The sequence below is a fragment of the Podarcis gaigeae genome (genome assembly GCF_964106915.1).
Source record: "Podarcis gaigeae genome assembly, chromosome: 4".
In the NCBI taxonomy this organism is placed as follows: Eukaryota; Metazoa; Chordata; class Lepidosauria; order Squamata; family Lacertidae; genus Podarcis; species Podarcis gaigeae.
The window spans coordinates 32,422,155-32,446,623 of NC_139677.1; the positions used below are offsets into that span (position 1 = coordinate 32,422,155).

Consider the following 24,469-nt stretch of genomic DNA (forward strand, 5'->3'; position numbering starts at 1 on the left):
GTGTGGGGTTCTCCAGAGACTACAACTCCCATCATCCCTAGCGACCAGGTCAGGGACGATGGGAGTTGTAGCCCAACGACGGCGGAAGCTCCACGTTTGAGGCAACACCGGACTACAACTCCCATCGTCCCTTTAGCTAGCAGGACCTGTAGTCGGGGTTGATGAGAGGTTATGCGACCCAAGTTCGGCAAAAAACCCTGAGGAGCCTATATGCCCCGCCCATCCTCTCGTTCCCTCTCCTCACAAGCGAATGACGATTCCCCTCGGAACGCCGAGCGGGCGCTGCGCAGGCGCGGAACTTCTCTTAGGCCCCGCCTTCCGGGGGCGGGGCGGAGCGGCTGCCGCTCCCCGGCGGAGCCTCCCCGCTGTTCTCCCGGCCGCTGCGCCGGTTGTGTCTCCCCGTTTCCTGGTCCCCGCGGCTCCTCCGCCCTCGCATGGCGAGTGGGAGGCGCGGCAGGGACCGGGTGCCGCCGGCGCTGCAGGGCGGCCCCTTCGCCGCGCGGGGGGCCGAGACGGGGGCGGAGTCGGCCGAAGAGGAGGTGGTAGTGGCGGCGACGCCGCTGCGGATGCCCTCGGTGCCGTCGACGTCGTCCTTGCGCGGCGGCGGAGGGGTCGCCTGGCCAAGCCGCTTCGTCCTCTGCCTCTACGCCGTGGGCTTCCTGGTGAGCTGGGCCTCGGCGGGCAAGGAGGCCGGGGGAGACCCCGGGGCCGGCAGGCGAAGCCCCCTGAGGGGGTCGGGGAGAGAGAGGACAGACCTCTCTCAGAAAAAGACACCCCCCTTGAACTCGTGCCTACCGAGGAGAATGCATTCTGCACATGTTCAGAGGCGCGCGCGCGCACTGTACCGCTGGTTCCTCGCCAGCTATAAATCCTGCCACTAAAAAAACAGTCTTTTCTTCCCCCAAACTTGGGCCTCCCACCTGCTTTTGGACTACAGTTTCCCTCATCGTCCCTGACTGCTGGCTAGGGATGGCAATGTTTTAGGAACAAAATAAAAAAATAAAATTCCTTCCAGTAGCACCTTAGAGACCAACTAAGTTTATTGGTATGAGCTTTCGTGTGCATGCACACATGCCATAAGCATAGCTGTCAACTTTCAGATTTGAAAATAAGGGATCAGCAGCCACACCTGTCCCGGGGACAGTCTACGGGATATCTAACAATCCGGGATAGCAGCGGGAAAGGGTGCTGGAATAAGGGAATTTCCCGCAAAAAAAGGGGAAGGTTGACAGCTATGACCATGAGCACCAAATGTACACGGCCGTTTGGAACACAGAAATCAAGAAAAGTCATCAAACCCTCAAATCTAGCATGCGGGGTAGGGGGGCACCTCAGTTATGTAATTCGGCATTTGAATGATTGGTATTAGTAATTGTATTATAATTTGGTGTTATAATATTGGATTGTAACTGAAAATTAATCAAATGGTACAGTGGTACCACCAGGGATGATTTGGGGGGCACATGTCCAGGACCATGCCACTGCACAATGAGCAGGACAGCCCCCTGCTTTCAGATGCAGTAGGGCTAGTTTATCACATCTGAAGGGAAATGATGCACAATGCTGTCTTGAAGAGTTCCTTCAGGCCTAAAATCCTAATGGCATACACCATTAGGTGTACACACTACATTCAGCAACCATGCCACATAATTCACACACCCTCCCCAGCCCCATAGTCCAGAGGTGTTCCTTAAATGGGAGTTTTATAAGCAAGTGTAGTCATATTTGTTCTATATTACCGGGACAGGTCTTTTCCTTGGGACGCAACAATAGAACGTGAAGCAAAAGCAAGTGATTACACAACATAATAGGTTTCTGTGTTGTGCAAAAGTTGCTGTGAAATTACAGTGTCAGTACATAGCTGTACATCACAGTGCATAACTGGCCTGGGTATATATATGCTTAAGTCGCTGAAAATCTGTGTTGTCTGTTTCCAGGATTTCTTTGGTGTCAGCATGATTGTCCCCTTATTAAGCCTTCACATCAAGTCTATAGGAGCAAGCCCAACAGTTGCAGGAGTGGTAGGTGAGCACATCATCTAACCTTGTAAGCAATTGGAGGAAGTGTGCCTTCCTTTTCAGCGAAAGGCTGTGGAAACCAGCCAGTCCGAAGCAGCAGGGTCTCACTCAGAAGCCTCGGTATAAAAATGTGCAAGTTGTCATTTAAGTTAGCAACAGTTGTTAATGGACCTGGGGATAGAAAATGAAAGACTTCTCTATACCCTGCTAAGCAGCCAGCAGTGAGGGCCTTTTCTTGAAAGTCTGTCTGACATCACAAGGCTGGCTCTTGAACAACTGACTTACTTGAAAGCCTTTAGCACAGAGCGCCTTTCAGGTTGGTGTGTCCAGCTGAGACTTCTGGACGGAGATAGTCTGGCCATAGTTACCCATACGCTTGTTACATCCCCCCTGAAGTATTGCAAAGCATTATACAATGTGGGAGCCAGTGTGGTGTAGTGGTTAAGAGCGGTGGACTCGTAATCTGGGGAACTGGATTCACATCTCTGCTCCTCCACGTGCAGCTGCTGGGTGACCTTGGGCCAGTTACACTTCTTTGAAGCCCCACTCACCTCACAGGGCCAGTCACACTTCTTTAAGCCCCACTCACCTCACAGAGTGTTAGTTGTGGGGCATGAAGGGAAAGGAGAATGTTAGCCGCTTTGAGACTCCTTAAAGGGAGTGAAAAGCGGGATATCAAATCCAAACTCTTCTTCTTTTTCTTCTTCTTATACACTGTGTTCTCTATGAAAATGGTTCTGAAACTTCAGTTAGTGCAGGTTGTGCTGACCAGAGTTTTGATTGTTTACTTGCATCATATCTTGCCAACCATAGAACTTCTCTGGCTGCCTATTGACTTCTGGGCCCAGTTTAAAGTGCTGGTGCTTCTTTTTAAAGCCCTAAATAGGTTGGGACCTAAGCATTTGAAGGAATACCTTCCCTCCCATACCAGCTGCCCACACACTAAAGTCACGTGGGCAAGTCCCTTTATTTCAGTGGGTCTTCTCTGAGCATTACATAGTTGGATGTCACCCTTTGTGATTATCATAAAAGAAACAGAAAGTCTAATAACTAAACCAGTTGTCATTTACATTTTGCATTACGTTACTAGTAAGGCGGGAAGAAGCTGGGCTTAATTATACCATAGGGGGGGAAATCCACTACAACTGCTGTTTAGATATTAAATCTGTAAGGAAGAATCCTACCGAGAACATGCCGGGAGTCATATAATATCTCAGAACTCCATCTCTAACTTCAGAGCCAATGTTGGATCCTCCCTTTTGTAGAAACATCTAACTACCACCAGAGCTCTGGCATTGGTAGAGCCAAAGGCAGGTGGGGGGGGGGGGTGTTGGAAACAGTTTGGGGGCATGTTGGGCAAGACCAAGAATTGGCCTGGATCCAAACCATATTAGCAACACAGGATGTTCCCAAACTGGGAAGATATTTAGAAAACTTTGTGAATTTCCTACAGTTTCCAGTGGGAAGGAAATGGTTGGTTGGTTGGTTTAAAAAATCAACCAGAAAAAGCGCAGAAAAATGCAAAAGTGCTCCTCTGCCTTTGTTTCCACTCTGCTGATAAGAGCCCTGATGAGAGCTTTGTCTAAGGCAATCAATCTCTGGGGCTTGCCTCCCCTTCTTTAGAACTGCAGCTTGAGTATTCTTAGTTGATGGCCATCACCACAGCTTATGATAGTGAAATTCGTATGTTTTATGTGAAGAAATGCTTCTTTTTCTCCTGAACCTATTCCAGTAATTTGCACTGATGTACCTGTGCTCTAACTTGAAGACGGTTTCTTTTTTTCTTTCTCACCACTGTTTTCACACTATTTATATTCCCATGTGCAAGTCAAAGTGAATTATTCCAAACTACTTTATGCATGTCAGCATCAGGAGACGCCAAAATCAAACCCTGAGTTTATAACTAAGGACTCAACACATTACAATCACTTAATTACGCAGTAAGAATGTCAGTGGTTTGCCTTTATTGTGTTCAAATACATGCCAATGAGTTTTTACTTTACTGTAAAACCTCCAACCGTTCCATTGCATTGCCACCAAAGAGAACTCTGATCCGAATTAAACTTGTCTCATAAATAGACCTCATAAAGTTACCAGCCTGCAGCAGCCTGCTGATTTGTATGCTGCATACAGAGAAGGGGGACTTCCTTTTTCTTGTGATTGCTTCGTTTTGTGCTATGTTTGCTCCATCCCTCCTCCACCAATTTGCTCTCACATTTGTGGAATTCCACGTGCTTGCCTTCATGCAGTTCCTTGTTGCTAGTAGACAGGTGATACGCTTCAATGGCCTTTTTCCAAATTCAAACAAAAATGATATATCTGGAAGCGTTTCTTTTAGTAAAATTTAGAAACATGCTATTTCTCAAAGTTCTGAAAGTTCTGAAGTTTTGCTGTGCACAATTCTGGCCTTTAGTATATGTAACTATGCACTGTACTTGCCCAGTACAAACTGCATCCTGCCGTGGCCTCTTAAGATCAGCTGCCATCTGCCGCCCATGTCTGAATCAAGGACAGATAAGTTGTGGCCCTCCAGGTGTTGTTGAACTGCAACTCCCACCAACCCTGGCCCTTGACCATGTTAGACGGGGTTAATGGGAGTTGCTGTCTCTAAATCTGATGGGCACCATGTTGGGAAAGGTGTGTTAAAATGGCATTGGTTCATAGACTGTTCCTGATTGGTTCAATGTTCCACGGCTGCAGAATTCCATTGAGCTCAAGCAGTGGATTCAAGCTTCCCAGACGAATTTGTGGGAAGGCAACCCCACACAGATTTGTCTGGCATCATATCCCAAGTATTGCAGAAAATATAAGGCATACCTTGGCTTCTTTCAGTGAGTTATTCATACCTCTTCTTTCATCTGTCTTTGACACAGACTCACTAAATGGTGGGATTTATCCAGTTTTTTAATTTTATTTTTAAATTACCTAGCCAGAAGAGTCAGTGAGCCAAAGTTTACAGCTGGAACAAGTCAGGATATATTTTCCCCCTTCATTGAAAATCTGCAAAAGGCACTCGATATCTTTTTGTACGCAACCGTGCCAGCTAAAATAGTACCGTATATGCAAACAAATGGGGAGCAGGAGAAGAGATACCCACAAAAGAAATTTGGCAGAACAAATTGATAGAATACATAGAACAAGTAACCATGACCAGGAAACTAAGGAATAAGGATGAGTTAAAGAGAAGAGTGGAGGTGTTTTGGAGATTATTTTAGAGGGTACAATATGCAATTTAACCTACAAGTAGGAGTTAACATATGAGCAGCAGATAACATCAAAAAAGGAAGACTTGAGATGATAATGGGTGAAATATCAGGATATGCCTCAGATCCAGATTTCCCTAGAATGTCACAGAGAGATGGATTGGGAAGTCACATTTTATGGATAACATAAAATGTGTGTATAAAAGCTGGTAAATTGCGTAAATAAAAGTTAGAATTGCATACATAAAGGTTTTTTTTAAAAGAAAGTCTATGAAGTTATAATTCTACTCTGATTTTTAAAAATGCTTCCTTCACTTTTAGGATCTTTATATGGCGTTCTGCAGCTCATTTCCAGTACCTTAGTGGTAAGTTTGGTCACCATTTTTAATGTCTGGACTAGTGTGATGCAGTAGATAGAATGTTGTATTTAAATACAGGCATTCCAGCTTCAATTTATTGTTGAACTCTTTAGCTTATTGGGTCGCTGTGAGTAAGTCAGTATCTCTCAGCTGAGCCTGTCCCATAAGGTTAGTGCGACAATACATACATATGCTGTGGAAGTGATGTGATAAAAACTGATCAAATTAAAAGTGTATTTTTTGAGTGGGATGCATAGTGACAGAGCTGGCATCTAAGAGCTCCATGGGTAGGCAAACTAAGGCCTGGGGGCCGAATCCACCTGAATCGCCTTCTAAATCCGGCCCGTGGACGGTCCGAGAATCAGCGTGTTTTTACATGAGTAGAATGTGTCCTTTTATTCTAAATGCATCTCTGGGTTATTTGTGGGGCATAGGAATTCATTCATTTTCTTTTTCCAAAATATATTCCGGACCCTGACAAGGTCTGAGGGACAGTGGACCCCTGTCTGCTAAACAAACGTAGGGGAGCTTCCATTGTTGTTCAACAAATGACCACCATATGGCAAACTGTATTTGAAACTCCTCAATTTCAAAAGCAATTTGTTGTGCATTATAGGTAGCCTCTTGGGCTGCCTTTATTTTTGGAGACAACAGAGTAATTAAACCATTACTTCAGATTAATTTTGAAATTTCCGCATGTACTTCAAAATAAGAAGCTGCCCTTTCTGTAGCTGGACTTTACTTATTTATTGTTGTTACTGCAGTTCTAGAAAATTATCTAATACATCAGGGAAATGCCATGCGGTTCTTTAGCTTTTACAGGATGGGGTCCCTAAATGGTGGCATTTAGGTTCTTCCTCCCCCCCCCCCTTAATCCCAGCCTATAACCAAATGTTTATGTCTTCCCCTCCTTTTCTATAGCTCCAACACCAACCCAAGCAAAAATTGCTTGTTCAAACCAGATATCACAAAACACATTTTTACGTTTGTAATCATACCCGTGTTCAGTACCAGTCAGTGCCACTATCTATCTAAAATATCAACTTCTTTATTTAGCTTAACTGTTATTGTCACACTATGTTAAGAGAGTGAAATTATTATCAGAACGCATTAATGAAAAGGCTTGAGCAACAACCCCACCCCTTCAATTAATGTTATTTATAATTCCATAGAAATAGGAAGTAGGCAGCTGTGTTGATTTGAACAGGCTCCTTCTGTATTATCCAGGGATCCTGGAGTGATGTGGTGGGAAGACCTTATTGCCTACTTGTCTGCATTATCTTCAGCGCATTGGGTTATTTTATGCTTAGTGTCTCCAGCAATGTGGTTTTATTTGCTGTTGCCCGGATTTTTGTGGGTAAGTAGCTGCTTGGCTATTCATACCCGAGCTCAGTTCATCTTTCAATCAGTAGTGGATAATCATAGCATAGTTCATTCCTCTTACTTCTGAGAGGCACAAATTCTGAAGAGTTAAATGCATTAGATGTAATAGAGCCAGTTAAGCACTTTTAATACCATTTTTCCCCAATGGGAAAGCTATATTTCTCCCATTTTAATTAAGGGGACAAGATTTGAAACGAGGGCCATGATATGCCCATTCTTGCTATGAGTGATAGAATTATTCAGTGTAGGGCTGTTCTTTTAGGATAGCTTTATCCTTCAAAAAAAACCTTCCTAGGACAGCTTACATTTGTTGTTGTTGTTGTTGTTGTTGTTGTTGTTGCCACAGTCAAAAGTTCCCAAAATGCAACCTTTTAATTCCATTATGGCGTCATTGGTTAGCAAAGTGGGAGCATCTTGTCCTCCAGCCTTGTAGTAAAGCTAGCAACATTGCAAAGTATCTCCCGCCAGCTGTTTGCTAAAGGTATAGGAAATCTCTAAACAAGAACAGAAACAGCAGTCAGTTGCAAAAAATACATCCTAGTGGGTAAAGGGCACCAGGGAGATCCGGGTTCAAATCTTCACTCAGTCAGGAGGCTGGTTAGTTACTTTTGGACCTGTCGCACACAAGCTCAGCTGAACCTTGCTCACAGGGCCTTTGTGAGGATTTGAGGGAAAGGCAGAATAAAAATGTGATAGAAACCATGAATTGCAATATTTTTAAGGCTGATATTATAGTTTCACAATAATAGCTATTTGATTTAATTTTGTCTTAAAAATAATCTTAAGTATCAGTGATTTTCTTCTCATAACACTAATGCCCAACTTTAAAATGATCACACAATTAGTCACTTCTGGGGAGGAAGAAGAAGAATTTGGATTTGATATTCCACTTTATAACTACCCGAAGGAGTCTCAAAGTGGCTAACAATCTCCTTTTCCCTTCCTCCCTGACAACAAACACTCTGTGAGGTGAGTGAGGCTGAGAGACTTCAGAGAAGTGTGACTATCCCAAGCTAGAAATTGAAAAGGACATTTTATTGCATTTTCAACTTTTCTTTGCTGCCTTTATGACATGGGTTTGACAGTTTGGGATCTGCACTTCTCTAAGTAAATTTCTTCTCTAAACACATTTCTCGTTCGTTTCTAGGTATTTTCAAACACACACACTCAGTTTCCAAAGTTCTCATCTCTGACTTGGTTTCTGAGAAGGACCGACTCCGAGTAATAGGACATTTCAACGCCGCTGCCAGTATTGGTTTCATTCTGGGGCCTGTTGTTGGAGGCTACCTTACGGAGCTCGAGGGGGGCTTTTATATCACAGCTTTCATCTGTGCTTCCATCTTCATCTTGAATGCTGGTATGTTGCTTGATATTTTTCTCTTGATGCCCCTCCTTTTACAATATAAATGTTGTTATTGTTATCAGTCTTTTGTATATTTATTGACCGACTGCAACAGTTGCATCAATGACGGATGGGGAACCTACTGCTCACAGACCCTCCACATTTGGTCCCCTGCGCCATTTTGGCCAGATGACGTCCATTTGCCCTACAAGTAATTGTCAGATCTCCATAGGCAGCATTCTGTTGTAGCCAATGTAATAGATTCAGGTAGGCAGCCGTATTGGTCTGACACAGTCGAAATAAATTAAAAAATTGTCCAGTAGCACCTTAGAGACCAACTAAGTTTGTTCTGGGTAAAAAGAAGTGTGCATGCACACAAAAGCTTATACCCAGAACAAACTTAGTTGGTCTCTAAGGTGCTACTGGACAATTTTTGTATTTATTTCCAATATAATAGGTAGCAGTGTGCGCTTGGTTGTGGCATGCATATGTTGCCCACAACAATTTCTCTGCTTTGCCCCCAAAGTTTGGTTCCATCTTACGTCGGACCTGTGTAATACATTTCGATGGGCACTAGGTTATTTCTAGAAAACCGGCAGCACAGCCTTGATTTGTAAAGGTGTCTCAATTTCCTTTGCAGGTCTTTTCTGGATACTGCTATGGCTGGAAAAGAAAAAGCATGGTAACGACTGGAGCATTATTAACCCAGCAAAAGGCAGTCCCTTACCAGTGGCAAAGCTCAGCTTGCAGAAGGACCCTCTATCTCGCGAAGCCACAAGGAACAGTACACACCCCCAGACCTCTTGGGCTCAGATTGTCTCTGTGTTGAAGAGGATTCGCAGCATTACCCGTTCCGATCTGCGGGACGTCTTCCTGGTACGGCTACTGATGTCGATCGCAGTCATGCTTTACCACAGCAATTTTGTCTTGGCACTTGAAGAGAGGTTTGGGATCAAACCTAAAATCACCGGTTACCTCATAAGCTACAGCAGCGCGCTTGGAGTGGCTGCCGGCTTTCTGCTCGGTCCGATTACAAGACTATATAAGCACAACACCTACGCCATCTTACTGCGGTCCACCATCTTCACCTGCGTGCTCACAATGATATATTCTCTCTCGAAGAACGTATGGGCGGTGGTCCTGTCCTCCACCTTTTTAGCATTTTCGACCACCATTGGACGTACTTGCATTACTGACCTCGAGCTGACTTTGGGGGGAGACCACGCCAGTGGTATGCTCATAGGTGTCGGTCAGTCGGTCTCGGCCATCGGCCGCATACTTTCCCCTCTTCTGTCAGGAATCGCCCAGGAGTTCAGCCCTTGTGGGCCCCCCATTCTCGGGGGCCTGTTGGGATTTATAGCTGTTCTCATCATGGTCCTCAACAAATCACGATACACAGTCATCAGGGGCGCCAGAGTTAAATTGAGATAAGCTGTTAGTGCTGCTACTTAAAAAAGCAACACAACTGAGAGAAATGAAAATGTTAAGGGTTCAGGAGGACTGTTGTTGGGACGCTTTATAACAAAACACTATAGTGTCAAGGAAAGAACAGTTCCCTTATCTTTCATCCTGACCAGTAAACTTAACAGGTAAATTTGAGGCTGGTGAAGGGGAGTTAATTCACACAGCTAATAAGAAATCTTGCTGGTTGTAGTGCAAAGGGAAAGCTGCTGAACTTTACATCTATTCAAATAATTTTAAATTGTGATTAAGATCCTGGTATATGTTTTTAAAAAAACAAGTATGACAATAGGAGTAGAGCCTGACTCCAGGTATCTGGTGTCATTCCAAAAGGAAAAAGGAGAATGGAAGAGATGTTATCCGTTTCTGCTGTGGTCCAGTTAGATCTCAAAATGTGGGGCAGACTTCCTTCAAGCCTCACACATCGTTGCCAGAAGATGCAGGGCAAGGTTTGGACTTTCTGCAGGGCTGTGGTCCTTGTATATGCTGGCAGATGAATGAATCTGTAGTTAACATGCAATTTATTAAAGGTGGTGTTCTACTAGTTGTGCCATCTTAGTTTGGAACAATTCTAACACTGAACACTTACTGGGGAAGGGGACCTTAATGACGAATGTGCTTTCGACTTGGGAAGAATAGTACCACTCAGGGCCATCAGCTGTGGGGTTTACAAAGCCGCAGCAAAGACTCAAAAGCAGGAAGAGTCCATATTGGGGGTTTTCAAGGAGTTCCCTGCCTCCTTTGCTACAGGACATCCTAAGCAAGTCGTTTCCTCTTTATTATGGTTTACTGAAGTGTTGTGTTTCAAGGAATGCATGTTTCCTTTATACTTGAAATAGTACAGGAATGGGGAAAGGCTGCTCTCTGCAGCAGACATCCTTAAAGGAGGCTTGTGATGGCGGCCACATATTTAAAAGAGAGTTTTAACTTGCTTGGCGGCAATTTTGTTGTTGAGTTTGGGGGCTTGGAGGAATTACCTGGTCAGGTTTGTCAGGAGCATTGGTTTCGTACCAAGTGTAATAATGTGATGTAACATGAGAGCATTGAAGCTGGAATCTGTATTACATGTAACTCAAACCTCAAGAGCCACAAACCTTAAACTAACGGTATGCCTTTTTGAAAACAAGTAGATGGAGCTTGCTTCAAAAATATATAGATAGGGATGTCCCTGTTTTGTATTCATCCGTCTTTGATCAGCTGCTTGAAATAGAAACAATTGTCCAATCAACTCCAGCTGAAATATAATGAAATATGGCCTGCTTTTTAGTTAAAATGGCACTGGCACAGGCTTGGACAACTTGGTCCCACTAAGATTAATGCATATTGTAGACTGCAATCTGAGGGAGGCAGCAAAAACAAGAACGCTTGGTAGGCTGCACTCATTTAATAAAACAGATAAGAAAAAAAATGTGATGCATTTACAAAACAGGCAAGATAGAATTGTCATCCGTACTAAGGCTGCAATTCTAAGCGTATTTATTTAGGGCCTAACTACATATTGCACGCAAAAGCAAGGAAATGAACCTTGATGGCCTCACCATCCTGAAAAGCTAGTTGGCAAGGGATGATGTTGAACATTTTTTTCTGCCTGCTGCTTCTGCACTCCAGGTTGCACCTCTTCCGCTTTTACTCTCCACACCCTCCAAATGAAAGTCCAGTTGCATTTGTCATAAAATTTAAGGCTAGAATTTCAAAGCATGTGAGAGTAGCTGTGGTGAGATGGGGATCAGAGCAAAGAGGTGGTGAGTTGGGAGCTGGTTAAGTACCTCTGCCCAAGCGTAGATGCATTCTGTTCTTAGGAACCTTTGCTTGCTTTAGTGCTGTCCAGTAAGAGGCTCAATTCCTAGGGAAATGTGCATATGAACCTGCTCACAGTTCAAAACTGGTCTGCAAAGTTTCTTTTGAAACTGCGAGCTCAGAAAACAATCTTAACTACTTACATGATGTAGCAGAATAAACATTTAGGAATCATTTCTCGTATCTGTGGAGCATTCGGGACAAAGAACATCTGTAAAAAGAGTCCCTCAGGGATGCATTGTACTTCGTTCGAAGGCAGTTTAGAATGGCTTCGCATTGTTCTCTTGAAAGTTAAGAGCTCTTGGAATTACATAACAATGTTGGTAACTGGAAATAAAAGGGAAAAGAATGTCCACCTTTTCTGCTTGTCGTCAGTTATTGTTGTCTATTTGCTCATTATTCTAGCCAAAATAATTGCTGGTCTATAAATTGCACATCCCACACAGAGGCTGTTCCAAACAGCTTCCATGTGTTGAGTATTTACACTTGTAAAGTGTTTACACTAATTATTATTATTATTATTATTATTATTATTATTATTATTATTATTATTATTATTATTATTAGAATTTATATACTGCCTTATACCCGGAGGTTTCAGAGTGATTCACAGAACAAAATCAAAATATAAAAGCACAAAAATATATAATCGAAATAAAAACAATACCCCCCCCAAAAAACCCCACATTTTAAAGGGGCACTTGTAGAACAACTTGCTATATGGATTATCAATTGGAGTTTTCACACCATTACCAACCACTCCTAAGGCTGTTTGAGGTGATTGTGTTGAGAACCCTGTGGTGGTGGCAAGCCTTGTAGTTTAGCCATCTTATAAATCACAAACATTTTTGTACTAAATGATAAATAGTTACATCACATGTATATTGCCCAATGATGAATCTCCATTTTATATAGAGTTTGGACTTCCTCACTTTGTCACGGTGCCTAGTTCCTAAAATATTTGTTATGCGAGGCATAAACTACCCACATTACAATCTTCAGTGGGGCTTAATCCAAGGTAAGTATGTACAAGACTCTGTCTCCAAATGATCAACTCTTCTCACAGAGCTTTTAATCACCGTTAGCTGATGGCTGATACTTTTGTATAAACATGGAGTATTCTGTGTTGGTACAGAGCAAACTGAAAAGAAAGTTGTGTTTTATATCTTCCAACAGATGGCACTAGAGATTAGGTATTACTTCGGCAGTTCTGCTTTCAAAGCATCCGTAAATTTACTGCAGCACAAACCCAGGAAAGAAACTAGCCATTTTACCGCCAAATAAAGATGTATTATGCTATTAGAACTGCTTGGGAAATGCTTGTCAAAATCATATTTTTTCATAGCCCAATCCAATTTATGCTTCATTTCACACTTTGCCATTCTGTAGATATATCTTTTTCATTTATTAAGCAAATATAACTGTATTTTCCGTGAAATAAAATCCAGATCCATAAAACCTACTGAGAGGATCAAATTCAATTTTGAAGTCAATAAACGAAACAATTTTGGACTGAAAACAAGGTATTGAGGTGACTATCCAATCATGAGCTCATTTACTTATTTGACAAAATGCTCCAGAAAAGTGCATATATATTTATAAATTAATATATTTCAAGTGATAAGTTTCAACAACTAAATCCAAAGAGTTGTTGGAATTATCAAGTAGAGGGGCATTTCTGACAATGCATAAGAGCAGTATATTCTCATACCACTTTTCTATTACAGTAAAAAGCATGGCAATAGAAACAAAAGCTTTTCCATTTACATCTTTACATAGTGTTAGAATTTGGGTTTCAGAAACCCAAATTAGGAATTTCAGAATTTGGGATTCAGGCTGTACTGCGGCCTTAATCTCTTGCATTTGTTCAGTTTCACAGTTTCCAACACCTAATTGTGTTTCAGTGCATCAGGCACTCTTAGAATTGCTTTCTGAGGATGAATTCTTTTAAAAAGAAGTGCATTGTGCAATTTCTTAGTGCAACTTATACTGCGAACCTGCCATTGGCAAACACACAAAACACAATTTACATTCAAAAGTACTGTAACTAACTGATAAAACTTATCTTCATCGCAGAAGTTTAAAAACAAAATATAAAATAAAATAGTTGCATTATTTGGTTCCACAGAAGGCGAAGATGTTTTTTTCCACATAGTGAAAGAACATGTTTTCTTTCCCTCCCATCCCCAACCAGTACCCATGACCTTAAATGGCTCCATCTGTCCAGTTTAAAGTGCCTCCCTCTGCTGTTCATTGTTAATGGCTCCATTTAGCTGCTTTCAATATGGTTTATTCTCGGATTTATCACTAGGCCTTTTTGAAGCCTGTCGGATTAAACGAGGCGGTGGGAGTGGTTTGGCGGGTCCCTCATCTTCCGCTGACTCTTCCTCGTTCAGTGTGCCAAATGGTGGTCTTGGCAAAAGTGGTTGTCTGAAGCCTCTGTTTCCCTGGCTTGCTGTCTCTCTGTTGTTCCTCTCCGTTTCGTTTTTCCATTCCATCCTACACTGCTGCTGTCGAAGCCTCTGGTCTCTCAGAATTTTTCCTGCTTGGGATTTCAAATTCAGCACTGTGCTTTGATCAGATTCAGAATCGCTGTCATCCGGTACTGTAAATTAAAGTATATATTGATATATGCATCACCAGAAGAATAAAAAATGGAGACAAACAAAATCTCAGCATGCCCAATGCTTCACTACGCAAAGTACCATGATGTTACGATGGCCCTGTTCAGGTGGTTTCTCTAACCCCATTAACAATTATATGAATCGGGAGAGCAGAGTTATGCTTTCCGGTGCAATCACAGTTCCACGCCATGGGGTAAAGGAAAATCATACAGTGGTACCTCAGGTTAAGAACTTAATTCATTCTGGAGGTCCGCTCTTAACCTGAAACTGTTCTTAACCTGAGGTACCACTTTAGCTAATGGGGCCTCCCACTGCCACCACACCACCACCACACGATTTCTTTTCTCATCCTGAAGCAAAGTTCTTAACCCAAGGTATTATTTCTGGGTTAGCGAAGACTGTAACCTGAAGCGTTTGTAACCTGAGGTACCACTGTACTTGCATAAAGCAAGTGCCCTCCTACACATGTCTGCTCCCCCATATGTAGATTGGGGGGAGCAACGAAGTGAGTTCCCACTATCCTTCTCCCCACATCATGTATTTAATCATGCAAGGAAGAGTGCCCAGGTGCTAATGTATTACTAGTTTCCTAAATCTGTGGTGCATTTTGCTACCTATGGTCCAGCTTCCTACCATCGCCAAACACATCCTTACACTCATTTTTTGCCAGCAAGTTTTTATTTGGAATTTAAGGTTTGCCGCAGTGGTTCCTAATGAAAACGAAAGTTCATGCTGCCACTGCTAATACCAAGTCTTACCACATGAGGGCACAGTCAGTCTCAGTACAGGAAAATGATGGGCGAAGGACATTTCGCAGAGGTTTTTACCACCCCAGCAACTTTACTTTGGGACACATACCACATTATTCCCCAGCTCTGTAGCGAAAATTGCACAGGCTACCTCCCCAAAGCTGCCTATACTACTAGGGTTGCCATATTTCAAACAGTGAAAATCCAGACAGAAAAGTTGTTGATGTCCTCTCCTCTCAAGTGAGAGGTCGCAGGACCAGTGATCAGGGAGGATGGGAACTGTAGTCCAAAAACAACAGCAGAAGACCCAAGTTTGGGAAACACTGATGGTGCATTGGAACTGAGTGCTTATTTACTTTTAAATAAGAGTTACGTGTTTTTTACAGCTATCTGTAAGGAATTCTCTGCAGGAGAAGCAGTTGCAAGGTTAGACCTGCAAAGAGGAGATATTAAATTAAAGGCACAGAAGCCCTGAGATGTTATATTTGCCTGCCCACACGGGACAGGCTGGTGCTGCAATTGCATTGTGCGGAAAAAGAATTGCCAAAATGAGAAAAAACACAGAAAACATTGGGTGGTGATGATTGTATGGGGAAGTTTTTAATGTTTGATGTTTTACTGTCTTTGATGTTTTAATTCATTGGAAGTCACCTAGAGTGGCTGGGGCAACCCAGTCAGATGCGCGGCATAAAAATAAATAAATGATGATGATAATGATGAGGCTTGAGAAATCACAACAGGCAGAGAAACAACAACACTGTCGTTCTTTTCCTGTTCCAGAGAGAGAACATGACATCTTAGGACAGACTTTTGAGATGAAAAAAGCTGTTTTGCAAAGGCATGTAACTAACAAGCAAGGTCTTAAGCAGGGGTCAGCAAACTTTTTCAGCAGGGGCCAGTCCACTGTCCCTCAGACCTTGTGGGGGGCAGGACTATATTTTTTTGGAGGGGGGGGGAATAATGAACAAATTCCTATGCCCCACAAAGAATCCAGAGATGCATTTTAAATAAAAGCACACATTCTACTCATGTAAAAACTCACTGATTCCCAGACCATCTGCGGGCCAGATTTAGAAGGCGAATGGGTCATCCCTGGCCCCTGGGCCTTAGTTTGCCTACCCATGGTCTTGAGAGTCTAAAACATTAGACACACAAGATCTGATGAAAATCTGGCTAAGTGTCCTAATCACCACAGCAACCATTCAAAAGTTGTTGCCATTTGCTTGAACCTGATGTTCACATAACAATTTATTTATTATTTTTCCTTCACGTGTGTGTGCTGAGTAAGAGATGTTCCGTTTAAAGCAGAGGGTATGAAAGGAACAGGTGAATACACAATGCAGTGCTACTGGGAACTCAACATTGTGGTGAATCGATGGCTGAGATCCAAAGAGTCACACAACTAGCTCCTCACATCCCGGGCCTTTGGGCTTGTGGTTCTACAAGCAGGCACCTCCCTGACTGCTTTGGCAACAATGGAGCCGTTTCAAAGCAGTTCGTGGCTGGGGATCTGCAGCGCAAAGGAGGAAAGACAAGAATGGTACTGTACGTTCAAGCCTTTGGGTGTGTCTAAAGTAGCTTTGGATCCAGGCCTAGGGCTATAAAGTCAGAGGAGGACAGTAAGTTTTCTTTCCCCCTCCCTGAAAATTAAAGGTGCAGTGATAGAGCCACTTCATCCCATGTTCCACTTTTGTCCCTGGCCAAACAAGTTTGGTAGGTTTTTGTGGAGAGAAGATCTACAATATAAGGCCTAAAGGATGGGGGTGTGCTGCAGAGGCAAATATGGCTCCATTATACCCCTTAACAGGACTGGGGCTTCAGCCAGATAAGGTCCCTTCCTGCTAGGTGCACTGCTCTGCTAGACTCCTTCCTTCCTCTCCCTTTTTCTCTAGATAGAATGCAGGCAGCAGTAGCTGCTCCTCCTTGCCACTGTTGTTCTCTCATCTGAGCAGGTAAGCAGCTGTCATCCCAATGGCTACCATGCTATCCCTTGAGTATATACAGTGGTACCTCGGGTTAAGTACTTAATTCGTTCCGGAGGTCCGTTCTTAACCTGAAACTGTTCTTAACCTGAAGAACCACTTTAGCTAATGGGCCCTCCTGCTGCCGCTGCGCCGCTGGAGCACAATTTCTGTTCTCATCCTGAAGCAAAGTTCTTAACTCGAGCTACTATTTCTGGGTTAGCGGAGTCTGTAACCTGAAGCGTATGTAACTCAAGGTACCACTGTACAAACATACTACAGTTGGTACCTCAGGTTAAGTACTTAATTCGTTCCGGAGGTCCGTTCTTAAGCTGAAACTGTTCTTAACCTGAAGCACAACTTTAGCTAATGGGGCCTCCTGCTGCTGCTGCGACGCTGGAGCACGATTTCTGTTCTCATCCTGAAGCAAAGTTCTCAACCAGAAGCGCTATTTCTGGATTAGCAGAGTCTGTAACCTGAAGCGTCTGTAACCTGAAGCGTATGTAACCTGAGGTACCACTGTATACAAAGCATACATGCATTTGCATGCACCAATTAACAAAAAATCACCAAGAGCACCTTCTTGGCAAGTGAAAGAAATGGACCTATTTGCATAGGGAGTAGCAGTTCTCTTGGAAAGTATGGAAATAACCCATGATCCTCTCTGGCACATTTGCTTGTTTTCCAGGTAACCACTTCATTAACGGAAAAAAACAAAAGCCAAATTCACTCTTCTTTTTACTCAGAAACTGTATTACCTTCATAAGAAGATTGATTTCTTTTCCGTACTCTCTCGGGGAGTTTAGTGTTTTTAGGCAGTGACAGATAACGGGGTGGTTTGGCTGCCACCTGCAGAAAGAAACATGAAATGCGTTCTGTACAAGCAAAGTGAAATATATGCATGATTACAGCAACTTCTGATACATTTTGTACCTGGGGACAAATGCAAGAGTATAAAATACATATTACACTGTGAGTTGTGATGGGGTCGTTATTTTTTTCAACTCCCTTGTGCAAACTCTGATGGATCAATTCGTAGAGCATGAGACTCTTAAACTCAGGGTCGTGGGTTTGAGCTCCACGTTGGGCAAAAGAGTCCTGCATTGCAGGGGGCTAGACTAGATGACCCCCGTGGTCCCTTCCAACTCTACAATTCTACGGTTCTGTGTCATACAAGTACCTGTCTTGACAAGCTGCTGCCCCTCTTCACAGTCTCCCTCAGGCTGTGTCGGCGACGAATCAAAATTTCTTTTGCCTGCTTTTCGCTTGCATCTTCAGCAAGACTGTACCTGTTGTATGATGGTGTCTGAAACAAGAATAAAAGCAACGGCCATATTAATGCCATTAGGTCCTGTCGTGGCCGACTCTGGGGTTGCAGCACTCATCTTGCTTTATTGGCTGAGGGAGCCTATGTACAGCTTCCGGGTCATGTGGCCAGCATGACTAAGCCGCTTCTGGCAAACCAGAACAGCGCACAGAAACGGCATTTACCTTCCCGCCGGAGTGGTACCTATTTATCTACTTGCACTTTGACATGCTTTTGAACTGCTAGGTTGGCAGGAGCAGGAACCAAGCAACGGGAGCTCACCCCGTTGCGTGGATTCGAACTGCTGACTTTCTGATCGGCAAGTCCTAGGCTCTGCGCCACCTGCATCCCTGCCATGAGTGGTACAGGGCTGCAAACTAGCTATAATTCAGTGCTTTAAGAAATCTCACAAACAACACTCAAACTAGCATAATGTTTACAATGAATTATATGCAATCAAGATGTGTAATTTAATGCTTGTACAGCCTTTGGACCTTTGGTTGTTGTTTGGTTATTTGGCATACAAAAAATAAGAATTTTAAGCATTGCATGTCGTGTTCATAACATTTATGCAACTGCAATATTCCTCTACCCCATTCTGGGTGATTTCCCTCTTGCCCTGGAGTTCCATAGGACTCCCCCTCCTCTTCAGGAGGATCCCCAATCCTCTGGAGAAGGCTTTCATAGGTTGCAAGGATGGCAAGAAAAAGAGGAGGAGGAGGATAGAAAGATCAGCTTAACAGGCTACTTTTCACTTGCACTTAACCAGGAGTCAGCAAACTTTTTCAGCAGAGGGCCAGTCCACTGTCCCTCAGACCTTGTGGGGGGCCAGACTATATTTTTTTGGGGGGGAGGGGAAAGGAACAAATTCCTATGTTCCACAAATAACCCACAGATGCATTTTAAATAAAAGGACAGATGCCATTACGGGCATCGTACAAACAGGAATGTGAAAGTGATGGTCCATTTAGACATTTCGATATTATCACACAGTACAGTGGACCCTCCAGTTACGTACTGCTCTGGATACATAACTTTTGGGTTATGAACGCGGCAAAGCTGGAAGGAAGTGTATACTTCTGGGTTTCGCTGTGTGCACATGTGCAAAAGCACTCTGTGCGCTGCACACAAGCATGGAAGGGCTGAATCGTGCCGCGCGCATGCAGAAGCAGCGCCTCTGCCTACAGACTTTGCGGGTTGCGGATGGACCCCCAGAACAAATTTAATTCATATCTGGAGGGTCCACTGTAAAATGCAGTGGAATCCATTATGTGGAGTTGTATTTAATCATCAGAAACCCTGGGCGATCAAATTCCAGCTTAATAGGATCGTGAACATTAACAGCTACAATAAGCTTCAACATCCTATTTACATAGAGGTCGGCCGCACAGGGTTCTCTTAATGACCAGCGGATAAGGAACTATTTTAAGCTACTGTAAAACTCACCTATGCACAGCACCTTAAATCTGTGTATGTATTAAGTGTGTGTTTGTGTGCGTGTGTAGCTCAGAATATTCAGAATTTATGCTCGTGCCTAGTGTTGAGTGGCACATCTTTGTGTTCTAAAAAACCGTCACAAACTCCTCTTCTTAAGACATTTCATAAAGCCTGGAGTACAACTTCTCATACTTCTTTGTCTTTACCATATTTATTTATCAGCTTTCCCATATACTAATCCTAAATACATTTTCCCAGAGGCGAGTCCCACTGATTTTAATGGAAATGGCTTCCAAGTAAGTTTGCTGAGGATGGCATCCTGGTGATTTTATTAAGGGAGGAAAAAACATCGCCAGCTGAGAAACTAGATACATTCACCACGGGGTGTTCCATTAATGCTGTATTCTACTTACTCTTTGCCGTATCTGATAGAGATTTCTTGTTAAAATGTATCTTATGTCATCCATCTTGGCAGGATAGGAAGGTCTTATTTCTTCTTCTTCTTCTTTAAGTTCACTGTAAGAAGGTGAAACAAAATATAAAGGAAAATACATAATAACTTGCAATACTATAAATAAGGCCACAGCTAGGTAAAGGTAAAGGGACCCCTGACCATTAGGTCCAGTCGTGACCAACTCTGGGGTTGCAGCGCTCATCTTGCTCTATAGGCCGAGGGAGCTGCCGTTTGTCTGCAGACAGCTTCCGGGTCATGTGGCCAGCATGACTAAGCCACTTCTGGTGAACCAGAGCAGCGCAGGGAAACGCCGTTTACCTTCCCACCGGAGCGGTACCTATTTATCTACTTGCACTTTGACGTGCTTTTGAACTGCTAGGTTGGCAGGAGCAGGGACCGAGCAACGGGAGCTCACCCCATCGCGGGGATTCGAACCACCAACCTTCTGATCAGCATGTCCTAGGCTCTGTGGTTTAACCCACAGCGCCACCCGCGTCCCAAGGCCACAGCTACCTTGAAGTAATTGCCACTGAACTCACCAGGGCCTACTTCTGAGTATACAGAATTTCACTGCTACTCACATTTCTCCATAAATGGGGTGCTGGGGGGGCAGGGAATGCCTATCCTTACAATTTCTGTAACAAAAGTCCCAGCTGGTCTAGCTACAGCTATTACATTTCAAACAATTTCAAGATATATGCAAGTACACAAATAGAATTCTAGCAAAATCCCAAATAGGACGGAGCCACGGGCTCTTTTAAATGTAACCATGATAGAATTTTGTTCACATTTGTTACTGGTGGGTATGTCAACCGACTGTAGATTGCTTTGAAAACTTGAAAACATCAGACAGCAAGGAATTTCAGTGTAAAAAATATCATGGCATCTCACAGTAAAAAGCATGCACTAATTGTTAGAAGGAAAAACTATCTTCAATACGTCAGTTGTCATTCCATATTACAGTAGCACAGGTTGTTTGTGGAAGCGCTGTAGTTTACTGGTTGAGTATCTGCAGTAGGTCTGAGATTCAGTTCCTGAAATCTCCAGTTAGGGCTGGGTGACATTCCAGTCTGAAAACCAGGAAAGCTACTGCTAGTCAGTCTAGAGTGTAGACAGTATTGAATAAGATGGCACAATCATGGGCCTCAGGAGCAAGATCCATTGAGTTGAATGGACTTTACTCCCAGCCAAGTGTGTGTAGGATTACAGCTTAGATGTCTGATACCAAAATCCCGTGTATTTCAACTCAGAAGAAAGTTCAAGTAAGTTCAATGGGGCTTATTCCAGGTAAGCGGGTACAGAGGTTGCAGCTCTGGTTGATTAATTTATCAACTGAACTCTCATTGAGTTTGCCCATTCACTAAGAACATTATTAAAAGCCTTTCTTGCAGTGCCTCCACTTTTGTGGATACAATGGGTAGATACAACAGGTTTTGGGGCCTTTTCAGTGGTGGCACCCTGATCATGGAATGTTCTGCTGGGAGAAGTTCACATGCCACTTTCTTTATTGTCAATAATAATAATAATAATAATAATAATAAATCCCAGGCATTTTAAATGTTTTATTGTTGGTGTTGGATCCATATATTGCACTGCCATTGATGTATTTAGCTTTACAACATAATAATTTTTTTATTTAATTTTATTTATTTATTTATTTATTTATTTTATTTATTTAATAGTAAGGTTTTTTATTGTAAGCTGTTTTTTCCTTCTATTGCAAGCCATCAGGATGTTTTTAATGTTTTGAACACAACATAATTCTTTGAAATAAATATACAGACTAGTTAATCCTAGATGTAGAAAATACTGTTTAATTCAGTGTTTCCCAACCTTGTGCCTCCAGATGTTTTTGGCCTACAACTCCCATCATCCCTGACCACTGGTCTTGCTAGCTAGGGATGATGGGAGTTGTAGGCCAAAAACATCTGGAGGCACAAGGTTGGGAAACACTGGTTTAATTCACTTCTGGCTATGATTTGGCAACTGTAGAATGCACACTTCAAAATGCAACATAGTCAGGATTCAAGCTAGCAATGATATTGCACCCTACTGCCCTCAACTTACCTTATAGAAGCCAGCGATGGTACTGTACTTATCATTCCACACTCTGCCATCTCTATTGCATGCTTTATTTCAAGTTTCTTGTACAGGGAAACTATACTTGATTTAGGCTCACTTTCCCTAATCAGAAGCCTTCGCAAGTATTTCTTGTCAAACTTTATAAACCTGTGAAGAAGAAGAAGAGTTTGGATTTGATATCCCGCCTTTCACTCCCTTTAAGGAGTCTCAAAGCAGCTAACATTCTCCTTTCCCTTCCTCCCCCACAACAAACACTCTGTGGGGTGAGTGGGGCTGAGAGACTTCAAAGAAGTGTGACTAGCCCAAGGTCACCCAGCAGCTGCATGTGGAGGAGCGGAGACGCGAACCCGGTTCCCCAGATTACGAGTCCACCGCTCTTAACCACTACACCACACTGGTGGTCTTAACCACTACACCTGTGAGGAGCAGAAGCAATGCTGCAGATTAAATTCTAAAATGCTGCAGTGTCTTCTAAACACTGTTACGAGGTCAACTTTCAGTTTTTGATATGGGTAGCCTGCGCAGGGAATGGCAGCTAAAATTCTGCTCACAGGCAGGACTAGGAGCAGCCTGAGCTATAACCAAAAGACAGGTGGAAGACATACTCTGAAATGCTTCCTATGTGACACACACAGTCAGCACCCCTGAGTTATGCCCACTGTTATAGTTTCCAGCTTAATCCTTTTGCTTCCTCTGCTCCTTTTTGGAACTGCCTGGCAAATTGGAAAATTCCCAGCTTAGAAGTAACCGAAGGGGATGGTCCCAGTTACCGTTAATTTTCACCTTCCATTTTTTAGCCCAGGAAGGGACAAGACCAGGCTTCTTCAACCTCAGCCGTCCAGATGTTTTGAGACTACAATTCCCAGCATCCCTGACCATGGTCCTGTTAGCTAGGGATCATGGGAGTTGTAGGCCAAAAACATCTGGAGGGCCAAGGTTGAGCAAGCCTGGACAAGACCTTTAACCAATACTGTAACTTCTTAATCCAGGTGTAGTACCCATCCTGACTTCAATGAGAAAGGAAAGGAGGGTTGTTAGTTTTTGTTAGTCTCTCTCTTTCTTATGCCTCTAGCTATTTTTCCTGGATTGGAAGGGCCTCCATGCCATTTCCCTTCCATCAAACTCCAGCTTCACAGAAGTAAAGGGTATCACATACTCTGTTTCATCGCAAGTCCCTCAGCTCTCAGACTTTTCATTCCCTTCCATGTCTCCTTTATAAGCCACCTTTTCTCAGGTATTAAGTCAACCCCTCACCCTTTCACATTCCCAAGCAGCTTACTGCTTGCTCTCGTTCTCTCTCTTCCCCCTGCCTCTATCGTCCAGCCCACGAGCTTCTTCTAGCCTCAGCTACCCTACACACAGAGAGACATTCTTTGACCAATTTCCCCACATCTTAACTTTCCCATGTACCTGTATGGATGCTGATTGAATGGGCAGCTTGAATCATTAGGGGTTAAGGCTACTGATACCGTGCTCTTTGTGAAAGTCCGAGTCCTGACTAACACCTTTTTTAAAGAAATAAGCTAATTCCATGTTATTCCAATAACATGGAATGATAGTGGTATTCTTTGACTCCATGGAGTACCACTTTCAGGACATACTCGGGCCACAAAGTCAAAAGATCCAAAAAAAGGAGTGTCGGGTTTGCATGGAAGAACTGCAGGTTTGTACACAAGCTATGCACTTCATAACAACACATTTGAACTAGAATGGTCCAATAGCTAAACCAAAGTCCCAGCAGAGTACCTCATGAATATTAACAAACACTTGTATTTTGAATGTAGGATTTTTGAAATAAAGTCAGGTTTTTAATTCATGTAGTCTGATGAGTGCAAATGCTTAAACTAATTATATATCAGTATTCAGGTTTGCTAAAATCATCTCATCCACAAAGCCACACAAAATAATGCTTTATAGAAATCATTGGCAAATTTCAGAATGTAATTATTGAACTGAGGAAACAAGTTGGGCTTCTCACTTTTCCCACACTCCACTAACATTTCAGTACACTACTTACTTATCTCTCCAAAAGTTGTGACTCCAGTGTCCACACACATCTTCAATTCCAGCTTTCACGTGATCAAAGAACTAAAATGTGGAAACAGACTCATTACTTCCTTTTGTATGTGCCACAGACTTAAGCCACATGCAATCACTGAGGAAAATTTTAACCAATATAAATATTGGTTATCTAAGCTTCTCTTAGAGTCATTCAATGTTTATAACCTAATGACCCAGTTCTAAGAACACAATGGCTGAGAGAAAATGGCATTTCTTTCTTTTCTCTAAATCT

The 24,469-nt window shown here is 43.0% G+C and overlaps 2 protein-coding genes across 8 annotated transcripts in view; one reads left to right on the forward strand and one right to left on the reverse strand.

Annotated features, from left to right (window-relative positions):
* Window positions 1-235: 235 nt before the first annotated feature.
* Window positions 236-11,916, forward strand: MFSD9 (major facilitator superfamily domain containing 9). Of its 4 annotated transcripts, none has more exons than XM_083735593.1 (6): window positions 236-662; window positions 1,938-2,025; window positions 5,543-5,586; window positions 6,808-6,937; window positions 8,111-8,320; window positions 8,946-11,916. In XM_083735593.1, the coding sequence occupies exons 1-6, from the start codon at window positions 435-437 to the stop codon at window positions 9,734-9,736; spliced, it is 1,491 nt and encodes a 496-aa protein (XP_083591719.1). In that variant the 5' UTR covers window positions 236-434; the 3' UTR covers window positions 9,737-11,916. The 4 variants fall into 4 exon arrangements, with proteins under 4 accessions (XP_083591719.1, XP_083591716.1, XP_083591718.1 ...); XM_083735590.1 differs by having other exon boundaries at window positions 1,938-2,021; XM_083735592.1 differs by lacking the exon at window positions 6,808-6,937.
* SLC9A2 (solute carrier family 9 member A2) overlaps window positions 10,039-24,469 on the reverse strand; it is a 31,879-nt gene continuing 17,448 nt past the window's right edge. For 2 of the 4 annotated variants that reach the window (XM_083735521.1, XM_083735522.1), the window contains 6 exons: window positions 24,194-24,264; window positions 22,162-22,323; window positions 20,054-20,156; window positions 18,078-18,203; window positions 17,656-17,746; window positions 10,039-14,168 (listed from right to left, as the gene is read on the reverse strand). In XM_083735521.1, coding sequence (XP_083591647.1) covers window positions 13,843-14,168; window positions 17,656-17,746; window positions 18,078-18,203; window positions 20,054-20,156; window positions 22,162-22,323; window positions 24,194-24,264 — 879 coding nt within the window. In that variant the 3' untranslated portion in view covers window positions 10,039-13,842. Of the gene's footprint in view, window positions 14,169-17,655; window positions 17,747-18,077; window positions 18,204-20,053; window positions 20,157-22,147; window positions 22,324-24,193; window positions 24,265-24,469 lie in introns of those variants that run through there. The other 2 variants (XM_083735523.1, XR_014563493.1) reach the window with 2 other exon arrangements.